At 33.5% G+C, this 12264-nt stretch overlaps 1 protein-coding gene across 14 annotated transcripts in view; it reads right to left on the reverse strand.

Annotated features, from left to right (window-relative positions):
- Positions 1-12264, reverse strand: part of ATP6V0A1 (ATPase H+ transporting V0 subunit a1) — a 50895-nt gene that overhangs the window by 26761 nt on the left and 11870 nt on the right. For 7 of the 14 annotated variants that reach the window (XM_026669854.2, XM_026669853.2, XM_087945495.1 and 4 more), the window contains exons 6-12: positions 9877-9980; positions 7301-7427; positions 5305-5387; positions 5022-5115; positions 2922-3134; positions 2079-2229; positions 482-621 (exon numbers count right to left, since the gene is read on the reverse strand). In XM_026669854.2, the coding sequence (XP_026525639.1) occupies positions 482-621; positions 2079-2229; positions 2922-3134; positions 5022-5115; positions 5305-5387; positions 7301-7427; positions 9877-9980 (912 nt within the window). The remainder of the gene's footprint in view (positions 1-481; positions 622-2078; positions 2230-2921; positions 3135-5021; positions 5116-5304; positions 5388-7300; positions 7428-9876; positions 9981-12264) is intronic. The other 7 variants (XM_026669857.2, XM_026669856.2, XM_087945497.1 and 4 more) reach the window with 2 other exon arrangements.

The raw sequence follows: 12264 nt of genomic DNA on the forward strand, positions 1-12264 counted from the left end.
GGCAGGGGGCTTTTTTTTTGCATTTTTCTAAGATGTAAAAGTTCAAAGAACGAAAATGATTCCTCTGGCCCTGCAAGAAGTTAAGACGCATATTTTACCCCTTAAATCTTCATCCCAAATTGGAAAGCTTAACTTGATGGTTAGAAGAGGGAGATTTTATGAAGTACATTTTGCTCCTTAACTGCCCCCTCTCTCATCTGAACATTTATTGCCATAAGTGCCACCAAGTTTGGAGGCTCTTTATAGCTTCTGGGCTACTTAACTCTGTTCTATCCCTTCAAAGGATTGGATGATCTCAGCTCTGATTCAGAAGAACAAAAAGCATACTGGAATATCTGACAATTGTTTTATATAAAGACATATAGCAGAAAAATTTTTCACCCAGCAGTTCCAAAGAAAACAAAGCATTTTTCTCCAACTGAACATAGAATAAAAAGCCTTAAATTTAAATCTTAATTTCTCAAGTCAGTGGTTAAATTACCTCATTATCACTCTTTTGTGACAGAATGCGGCTTTCTCTGACTACCATCCAGACAGCAAAAAGTGTCATAAGAATGCCATGTCCAAAATCTCCAAACATCACAGCAAATAAGAATGGGAAGGTTATGATTGTGTATGGAGCTGAGAAAATGGGAGATTGAAAATTATTTAACAGAATGACAAACAGTTATTGAAAACAATGATCTACTGAGCATGCCTAGACCTTGAAAAAAGCCTGTTCTTCTAATTGCATATATGCCAGTTTAGTTTATCTGTGGTTGGAAAATGTGTTGATACTGATGCCTTAAAACATAGAAGAAACTTTTATAAAGATGTATAAAAGTTAACTGTATAGAATCTTCATAATTTTGGGACTGAATCTATATTTTCCCTTGTACAAATAAGTATAACTATCTTTTTCACATCAGCATTTTGGGACAAGTGAGGTATAAAATATAATGGGTAAAATATTGTCTGGGATCGATAAAAAATACTACTCAATGGTTATAAAGTGATACAAAAACCAGAAAAGTGAGAAAATGAAATAGGTGGGATATACAACATCAGTAATGCAACTCCCCACACCCCATGGTTCCCAGAAGCTGACAACTCCCAGTGGTTGTGGTTAACATTATTTCTGAGTTCTGGAATTACAATTGAGGAAAAGTTTATTTTCTCCATATATTTTTCTCTCATCTCCTTTTTAAAATAACAGTTTTCTAAGGAAATTAGTCCCAAATGTTGCAAATTGCAATCCTTTCTCAGGAGATTGCTGCTTGTTTTATTACTTTGATTGCACTTTCCAACTTTATAGTACTTTTAATATTATTAGAACTGTAGAGCAAAGTTTTAAAGATCATCATATCATGGATCAGAATAAAAATGTTAAATACCCTATAAGAGGACATCTCTTATCTCATGACTGCCAAATTTGTTTAGGATCTTTGTTGACAGATTTCACTTGACACATTTTGAAAATGGAGGAAAATATTGCTTACCAGATCATTCTACACATATATTTACTGGAATTCAAAATGGTCTTTCGCGGAGGAGCTGGCAGACTAATTAATTTAATGCCCAGTTTAATACCGTATTAATTTTCCCAAGATGCACTTTAACTCTATCATCTAATCAGATGCTTTTATATGCTTATCTACTTTTGGTATAATTCAGCACTTATAAAAATCTGTAAAATGTGCAAAAGGCTTGTTGAAAAAATGTATAATACTAGGAAAAATTACAGAATTATTAGAAAACATGTACAGGTAGATTTGATTTTAAAAATAAATTTGCCAATTTAATATGAAAACAAAATGTCAACTTAAATAGATCCCCCCCACCCCCTGGAACTCAAACTTATTATATTAAACTTCCTTAGCAATTTTCCAGTAATATAAAATAAAACTGGATCAATAGATCAACAGAATTGATATATAAAGTGGATGTATTAATCAACATAAATATTGATTTTTTAATTTGTTTTGGTTTCTTTCAGTAAGTTAAATTGCTGCAACAGAATAAGTCAGAAAGGAGACAAATCAGACTCTTAAAACAAATTATCAGAAAAGCTAGCAGTTTCACAGGATACATGCAAGTACCTGGATTTATCTCACGATAGGTTCCAATGCCATAAGCGTCTACAATGTTTTGAAACCCATCAGTGAATTTGTTGGTCTTATTGTATGTAGGTGGAGTCTGGTTGGTCTGCATCCTATTCAGGATAGAGGGGACAGTAGATCCACTGTGCTCCTGTTATACACAAACAAATTGAAGATTAGAAAAGCTACTTTTTCAACTGAGTGGAAACCCCGTCAGCTTTTACAATCTTTCATTCTTGTGCATTTTCAAGCATACCTTTTTATTTAGCTATTTTAGAAAACATTTTTTTTTAATTTTGGTGAATACAAGTTATACAAAATATTCTTCCAAAAACAAACAAACAAACAAACCAAAATAGATGTTTGGATTTCCTCCTGAATTACAACCCAAAAGATACTGGATTCTATCACTCTTTCATTCAAATATATAAATTATGCATGAAGAAATTCCTATAAATAAAGTCAGGACTGTTACAAAAGTTTTGCTTTTAAAAACACCAAAAGGATTTCAAAAGAAGTGGGCTATCACTTACCTGAATTCAAGACTATCTGTATTTCTGAGAGAACAAAAATCAAGGCAAGCCTCCTCTTGAGAAACAACTAAGAAATATGAATTAAAGGTCATTTGCTTTCAAAGTTGGGACACATTTCAAGGAACAGCACAGTGCTTCTGTCTAACCCAGATGGAAAGGGAATGCTTTAACTAAAAAAATCCACTGCAATCTGTTTCCACAAACAGATTTTGCTTGCAAGGCTCAGAAAACTCCATGTTTTCTTGAATGTCAGGGCTAGCAGTAATGCTGAACATCCTAGAAGAGGTTAAGAGGTATGAATCATGCTCACCGTGCCACGCCTGAGAGCAAACTGAATGGAATCAAGGTCAGCTACAGGACACCAGACTTCAGCAATGAGGCATTTCTGGGTAACATCAATGTTGCAGAGGTTCAGAGTATGGTAAATGGCTTTCATCTTGCGCACCTTTATGAACCAAACACGGACATTCTTTGCAGCAGCCTGAAGAACCCTCTGACGGTGATCTTCAGTTTGGTTCAGCACCTGCCATGGGAAGGAGAGACTTTGTTTAAAAAGGGGGGGGGATGAAGTCTATTCTGTATATATCATCTATGAGCTATGGAAATTCATATAAGTTCACTCTAATTTGAGAATTTCAACAGTTTCACACCCTAGTTCAGCCTTCACACAAACTACAATTTCATTCCTTCACCTTAGAAGTCTAGATTAATAGGATGATTAAATTTAAACCATGTACTGATGTCCAACTCTTCTACATGGAGAGTAAACAATCCTTATTTCAGGAACAAAACAGTTGAAAGCAGGAATACAAACTATGCACTGGTGAGAGCAAAAGAGTTACCTGGGCTACACCAGTTCCATAGTTCCAATCCTGTTCTTGCATTTCCAAATTTTAATTTTATTTATTTATTTAAGATTTTTATTTCTTAAAAGTCCATCTCCCTCAGAGAGGAAATATACAAAGCACAATATTGGCTTTGGCTAATCTTCCTTTAGACTATTCCAAAAAGAAAAAATAGTTTGCTTATGTTACTAATAAGGAAAGATCACACTACTTTAATTCTGTTTGCATTTACTAGACTAAAGCAGGAGATTAAAAAAATAGATAGCAAATTGTGAAGTCTAGCTAGAAAAGAGTGGAGTTTGAGTGTATCTGACCCTAGGAGATTTCTCTTGTCCCAAATCATTTAAATGTTATAATGTAACTTTACCTCATTGGTTTATAATGTAACTTCACTCTATTTACAACATTAAAAATAATCTCTTATGCAAAATCCAGGAAAAGCCTATAGCAATATGACAGTTTTAGAAACTATACTAAAAATTTCTGTTTTTACAGTTGATTAGTGGTTACTTTATAATAATATTTTCCACACTGACTTGCCAAAGACTAACATCCTGGACACAAGAAACATTGCTCCACAAAGATTCTATTTTTTGAATTTCAATATAGTATCAGATATTGAAATATACCTAGAAGTTCAAGAAGAAATATAATTAAAGCAGGAATAGCTAATATGCTAAATCAATAGAGCTTTCAAACAACCCTCAGGAATCAGCTATTGACAAAGCAGTTTTAAAGCTTTTATCCTTGAGTTTATGAAAAGTATGTAGGAAAAGTCATAACAGCCCTATCTAGTGATTAAGGCACTAGGCTAGAAAACAGGGGCTCATGAGTTCTAGTACCATCGTAGCCATGAAACCCAGCTGGGTGATCTTGGCCCAATCACTCTCTCTCAGCCCAACCCACCTCATAGGGCTGTTGTTGTGGGGAAAATAGGAGGAGGGAGTATTAGGTATGTTCACTGCGTTCTTTGTAAAAATAAAGGTGAGATATAAACAAACAAACTTCTTTGGCAATTGGACTCCAATTCCACATTGTTACCTCTGAATTAAACTTCAACCTACTGTTTTCATCTGTTTGAGCAGTCTTTTAATGCTGATTCAGAGTATTTTAAGATGTCAAGTTAACTAAAATACCTTGCATGAAAGTTATTGTGTATGAGTTGACATAGAACATCAGACAATGAGAAGTGCGGCCCTTATTATACCATCAGAAGATCATCAATCCATGTGATAGATAGCAAGTTCTTAGTACTTCCCTAAAAATTACTTCTGAAGCTCATCCAAAAGAATGTAACCAGTTAGAGCCAGCACCAAATCAAATAACATGATGCCCAGTGTTGTAATAGGGGTAGGCAAGTTTTGGCTCTTCAAATCTGATGAGATTCCATTCAGTATTAGCCAATAGATATAGATTATTTTGCATCAAATTCATCTAAATAATATGATCTCTGCAGTACAAATTACAGCATATGTATACAGGTATATTAACTATAGAGACCAATTCAGAAATAAAGACAGAAATCAAGAACTGTCTCTTCCTGCCTTATCCTAACATTATTATACCATTAGAAGATCATCAATCCTTGTGTTGACTCCGACAGCCATTTCCTTCCTTTCCTGTGGAGTTTCTGGACAGGGGTACAAAGAAGCCCGGAATCTGAAAGGCACAGAGAAGTGATTCAATATAAATAATAATAATAACCTAATCATGAGATTAATGTCCTGGCCTCCCTCCAACCAGCAATATTTATATGTGCAAATGGATGGGAAGGTTAGAAAATAATGTAAAATGAATAAAAAAAAGTACAAATCAAAAGCAACAGTCTTCTTATTATGATTTGCTTACCCTTCACAGATCTTTTTGACTCTGTTTTTCAACTGGTCACCTTGGAAAAAAATAATGAACACAGACTTGTGCACATAGTCACCCTAAAAAAGAAAAGATAGAGAAGGTCCATTTGAAATTAAAGCTTTCCAGTTGAGAGTAGCGAAAGAATTAGCTTTGGATCATGAAAATCCTAGTTCAAATCTACCACTTAGTCATAACATTTACTGGGGACTTCTCAAATCCTCTCTCTCTTATCATATCCCTGCTAAGTAGAAGCATATATATTTTCTGAAGTTTTCTGAAATCTTTTTCAAGATTTGAAATAGCCTCAGGGTTGGTGAGGAGGAAGGGTGAATTTTAAAAAAAGCCTTCACTTTTCCTTAACTACTTCAGTATGCCTTTGAAAATGGCAAGAGAGCTAGGCCATACTTTACAAAAAAGCATACAGCACAGAATTTCAAAACACACTTATGCAGCAATAGTTCCAGAAGTTCAAGCTAAGCTACCCCAGAAAGCAAGAAAAAAAAAAAAAAGAATTACTAATAATCGATTAGATTTAGTAAGTAATAAATAAATATGTTGGATTAGGTAACAAAGATATATAATTCAATGTCAGTGTCCTGCCTAGACAAAAAAATCCAACTAATCAAATTTTTAAAAAACTTTTGAACTTGCATTATCCTTTTAGGCTCAAAATATAATGAATTAGGTCTTATCTGAATGTAAAACCTTCCAATATAATTTTCCTGAATAGTATTTTATGAATACACCTCCAGCTCTAACTTTATGAGCTTCTATGCCTTCAAGTAATCCAGGTAATAATAAGTAGGATTTCAAACATTAAACTTTCCTTCAAATCATTCTAAATTCCCTCATAAATCTTCAACCAAGATCACCAAGTAGCCACAGGATAAAGGGAGAGCGGCAGACAGTATAAGAAAACCATCCCTTTTATATTCTGAATAATGTATTACCTGGAGAAACTATAACATAAGCAAAGAAGCCACAAAGATAAACCAAGGCTGCTGCTTAAGGAGATGTTCTGAAGTAAACAAGCAGGAGATAAAGAAGTAAATGGCAATGGACTGATATCAACCATATACTTTTGAATCCAAACCCTTGAACTTTCCCAAGAGGCCAGTAGCGCATTTTTCAGACAGGTGGCTAGAATTGGATAGCAACTCCCCCTTCCTGCATTTGTCCAAATGAAAACATTTTTCATTAGTAATTTTTTGCACAAACCTAATAAGAATAGAGGCACTTGTTATGAACAGAATGTTGATTTTCTTTCTAAGCAGAAATATAGAAAACTGGTGGCAGAAAAAAAAAAAAAACTAGTGAGTCTGACCTTTCAGGGTTTTTTCCTTTTTATTTATTATGTTTTTATTATTTTTAATTATTATTTTTATTTCAATTTTTTAATTTTTTGTCAGATGATGGACATATGTTTATCCCAAGTATAAAATTTACTTACTGATGACCCACTCATTACCTACACTGGAAATGGGTTCCAAGTTTCCATTACTCTTTTTGTGAAGTAATGCTTTCTAACTTTATTCTTGATCTTCCCTCCTGCCAGCTTGAGATTTATGTTCCCATATTCTTGATTTTTGCTTAATATTGAAAATAATCCCTTAAAGAACTTTATTCACCCACAGTGCACTCTTTCAGGTGGCTCAAGATGCATTCACACACCTCCTTAAGTTGTTACATGTGAGTATATGTTGAGTAGGCACAGAAAAGACCACTAGTAGGCTGGCAGCCTTTTCTAAGCCTGTGTAGCATTCACTCCTTACCCAAAGCAGGTTGATAAGGTGATGGTGATGGTCATTGAAGGAAAGGACTCTGGCTCAGTCACCCACTGTGGCTTCTGTCAAAGCACAGCCTTAAAGAGTGAAGCAGGGAGCTATTGGTCTGGTTCTCCATAATGATCCTCATTTTTCATGTGGCCCCTTGGGAAAATTAATTGCCCACCCCGGTCTATAGTCAGCTGCTGCAGAAATAGCCACTATACCGTTACTGGGTCCTCTAGAGGATTTTCAATTTCAGCTTGTCGTAAGAAAACATTTCCACGACACACCCTCCATAGCATCCGCTCAAAGGTCGGGATTCGCTCACGATTAATCACTCCAGCCACAAATCTAAATACAAGAGAAACCGAAGAAAAAGAAGAATATGCAAATAAATATCAATCCAGAAAAAAATGGATATTGCCATTGCAAAACCAATAGAATCAAGCTCTAATGCTTTTAACCTAATCCAGAAAAGAATACAGGTACTGTGCAAGTTAGTAGAAAAATAAAACAAAATACAACAAAAGTATTAACTATATAGCAGAATTATGAAAAGAACAATTCTAGAGACTAGATGGATCACGGTATAAAATGTGCTTGTGATCTAAAAAAGAGATTAAATTATTTTTTGTTGATTAGACAAGTAATGTTTTAAAAGGAATTCATATTATTTTTTATGTTAAATTATACTCCTTAAGCATGGAAATTGTCATCTGATAAACAGCATGGCAAAAAGAATAATTTTATATAAATAGAAATAAACAATCTTGATTTTCAGGAATGGATCTGGGATGTGTTTGCTACTTAATTTTCAAATGCCTAAATTCTAAAACATGGACTGGCCTCTGAGTGAAGTGAAACTGATATTTGAAGTGAAGTGAAACTGATATTTGTGTATATCTGAATAAAATTAATCCAGTTTCCAGTACAGAAAAAAATGGTCTGAAATGTAGGGAATTGTACAATTATTAGTACAATTCATAGTTTAGGGTACTCTTTCCAAATCAGGTTATCCTTTAAATGTATGAATTTCAATTTTCAGAATTCTTACCAATGCTATGCTGACTGAGAATTCTGAGATCAGGTTAGAAATGATTAATTTCTGATTTTTGTGAATTGAATCTGTATCTGTGAACTTCAATCTATTTCAGAAATGTATGGACTATAGAGAAAATATATGAAGTTGCAATCTATGATTAAAAATAGGACATAAACAATTTGTAATTTTTGTACAATGCTTACTTACCATATTTAATTTAGATTCTTAATGGTCAACATAAATTAAGGTTTGGTTTGGAGCAATGTCTGAACTATCAAGGAATAAATGCTACTGTACAAAAAGATCAACACTTAAATACATGCATTCTTAAATTCTTGAAGTTCACTGAGAATACCTGTTATCAAGAAGTATTTAAGAGTTCACTGACAATACCAGTTATCAAAAAGTCTTGATATCCATATAATGAAATTCTCTGAACTAAATCTCTGAAAGGAGTATAATCAGAGCATAAAATTTAAGGAAGACCTAGATCGTGGGGAAAACATCATAAACTGTAAATGTTTGGATCAGCTTTTGAAATAAATATTGAAGTTTATCTGCATAAGTGGGCCTTCTTCAATACTTAATAGCATCTTAAAAATTAAGATATGTTATAGAAAAGACAACTAGAAAACATCAACACAGTTATAGAATAAAATTACCCCTTACTGACTTTTGCTGAAGAAAAAATGTACTTGTGATTTATGGGCTTGATGATTTGGAAAGGAGATTATGGAAAGAATGATATAAATTTAGAAAGGGGGTAAAATATGAAATGCATTTATAACCACTTTTTTACTCTTTTCCTTTTTTCCCCCTGCTTTGTTTCTTCTCCTTAATTTGCCTCTTATTTATTCATTATTTTTCTTTCTTTTCTAAAATATATATTTTTATCATTAAAAATAATAAAATTAATTATAAAAAATAATAAAAATATGTTTAGAAAATTCTTGTTGAATAAAATTGATAGAAGTAAGAGTTTATCAAAATTAATGGCAACAGCTGTGGGAAAATATGTCTCTAAGTTAAACAGTACAGTAAATTGCTTTTAAAAGGATTAAGGAAAGTAGGTTGAAGCCCATATTCGGGCATGGAATTTGAGTCAGTAACATTTTCTCAAATCAACCTATTTTTGAGGATGGTTATGGGAATAAAATGAGAGAGAAGAACAGTATATGCAGTATACATTCCTTGCAGTATCTGAGAAAAGGATGGGATATAAATCAACAAAGGTAAAGTGAAGTAAAACAAGTATACTGCTGTTCTATCCAAAATAAATTAAAACTATTTATTTTCTTGGCAACTTTCCTGTGTCCTAATAAGATTTCTAATTTCCTAAATTTAGAAACAAATGAATCAATTATGATTAATATAAAATTATCAATTATGGCTGTTAATGAGCCATACTTATCTTCTCCAGATAATTAACACCTTTAGAAAATGAAGTACAATTGATACTTGAGAAATATTGTAGATTATCTGTTCTGTATGATGTAATTGTTTTCAGTGTATTACATTCTAATAGTAATAGATACAGAAATCAAATCTACACTACTTTAGAATAATATATACTTATTATCCAGTATCTGAATTCCTAAATTCAGCTGATATAGAAAAGGACAAGAGGACAAGACTGCCAACTTGTATTTTCCTATGCAAGAAACCAAGAATAATATTACAGCATACTGGAGTAACTCTGGTCCTTAACATCAGTGCTACAATTTTTATAAAGTACCATTAATTTAAAAAAAAACATACCCCAATCGCAGTGGGGCCCCTCTTCCCATTTCACTTGGTTCCAACAGCGACGAGGACTCCTCCAACAACTCAGGATCCGCCATCTGCTGATGATGCAATTCAGCCTGAATTCACAAATCAATTAATATCTAATGAAACTAGTTAGTGGCATGCAGGGGATGAGGAACCAGGAGATGGATGAGAAAAAGAGAAGAAAAGCAGAGAAGAAGAAACAGTGCAAAAGAAGAGAAAGCTTAAAGAAAATATGAGGGAGAGATAAAGCATCCTTATATAGCCAGAGAAGGAAAAACAAAACACTCATGAACACAGGTTTTTCAAGCTGGACAACAATTAGCCTAGATTGCAAGTTAAGCTCCAAAGGAATATGATAGAAAAAGAGCAATTTTCTATTTCTCTTGATCTGGAAAGGGGGATCTTTTTTTGTTTAAATGACAACTTACAACTTAATCATGAGCATCTACTCTGTACTATGGAAAATGCAGGAGAGGTTACAACAAAGAATGCTATGGGTCTAGAATCTGAAAATAAGACAAAAGGAATCAAAGTAATTGTTAAAATAATAAGAAGTTGTCTTGTCAAAGATGTGATACAACATATACAAGGCAGTGTATATTCCATTTTTAAAAAGTAATTCTGCCTAAATTACAATTAATCTATGCTTGTTCATTTTACATAAATAATTATGTTTGTATTAATCCCTAGAAGGGTAAAGAATGGGCACTGAAGCACAACTGCTGAGAGTTCTTGCGTTTCCCCCCATAAATTTAGAAGCTATTTCCCCATATATTTTTCTTACTTGTGATTAACTACTAAAAACATCTATATAAGGAATGTAATATTTTTAGCAAGATTCCTTATATGACAAGCATCAAAACACATCCAAATAAAAATCTGCAGTTCGAACCACACACTGCATAAAATACTGATCCTCTCTTCCCTTTGCGATTTCAGCATAGCTAAGCTCACTTTTTTTCCAAACATATATAATACTCATCCAAAAGGTAGGCAGAAAAAAAGATGGTTAGTGCAGTGGGGGGAACATGTCCAGTCTCCCCATCTTTTCAATTTAGGACTGATAACTCCACAGAAATCAATTCTGGAGATTTCCCCACTGACTCCATAAATGTGTGCACATGATACACTTGTATATCTGTGGAAATATTCACAAGGTTGTGCAGTGCTTTAGATTCAGAAGTTCATGTGGCTATTCAACAAATACCTTTTAAATCAAACAAATCTTTTCTTAGGCTCATGCTACTGCAGCATCCTTTAAAAAAGCACAACTCCTTTGTTTCCAAAAGGTGCTAACATATATATTAATTATGCTATCCACATAACTTCTCTTTTGAAACTGAAGGGCTGGGCTAGAACAAAAACCATAGTCTTGTATCAATAGACTACATAACTAATCAAACTTAAATGCTTGTAAAATAAAATTGTCTATTTGCAAGATTAACTGTTGCTCTACATTTTTTTCCTCTCATGAGAAAAAATAAAACAGAACTGATGTATCCACAAATACTTTTTCCTTCCATCATATGGAATTGAAGAAGTAAGCAAAAAAGATGAGCAAGGCAGGAACCAGCAGTTTCCCCTCTAGCAAGATGTTAGAGCATAAATCAGAAGCCTTTCCAAGGCTATCAAAACAACTCTAGAGCACATGCCTATAGAATGACTGATTTCTGCTAACTGCAGTGGGCACATTTTCAGGGTGTATTTGGTTTCATTCTTATCTGCAATCATCTTGCCACAAACCGATTTCTGAATAGGGGATTAAGTGCCTAGAGAGCCAAGATTCATAGCCTTGCCAATGTGAGGCCTGACAGCTAGAATTAAAAAAAGAAAGAAAACACAATGGAGATGAGAGTAAGGGAAAGAGATAACTGGACAAGGCAGGAAAGAAAAAAAGCCCTACTTAGACATAGAAAAATGGTTAAATCCATCAGTCAAACTGCCTCTTCCAAGCAGTAGCTAATCTTCAAAATTCTTTCTCATCAATAAAATTCTAATGAAATAAAATCCTTTAATGACTATTATACAGCAATAGCTACTACAGAGTTACTGTAATTTTAACCAATATTACTGACTGTTTGATTATATGCAATATACTCAACCCTCATTAAAAAACCAGGTTATTTTTGCAAAAACAACACGCGTATATAGTGCATTTGAAAAGAACAATTTGCTTTTTTAACAATTCAAATAGTAAGCATATAAAAATATTTTAGGTTTATCATGCACAACATTCCTTGCTTAGCGTGACTTCCATTTTTTTATACAGTGCATTCCATCTTTCTACAAATAGGATGGAATTCACAGATAACCTTTATTTCTATAACTTGTTAGTTGGGAGTCTTGGGAACTTAACTTGCAGAAGCACTAGTGATA

The sequence above is a fragment of the Notechis scutatus genome, chromosome Z (genome assembly GCF_049901735.1).
Source record: "Notechis scutatus isolate UNSWTSFEM ecotype Mainland chromosome Z, rNotScu1.2, whole genome shotgun sequence".
NCBI classification, from domain to species: domain Eukaryota; kingdom Metazoa; phylum Chordata; class Lepidosauria; order Squamata; family Elapidae; genus Notechis; species Notechis scutatus.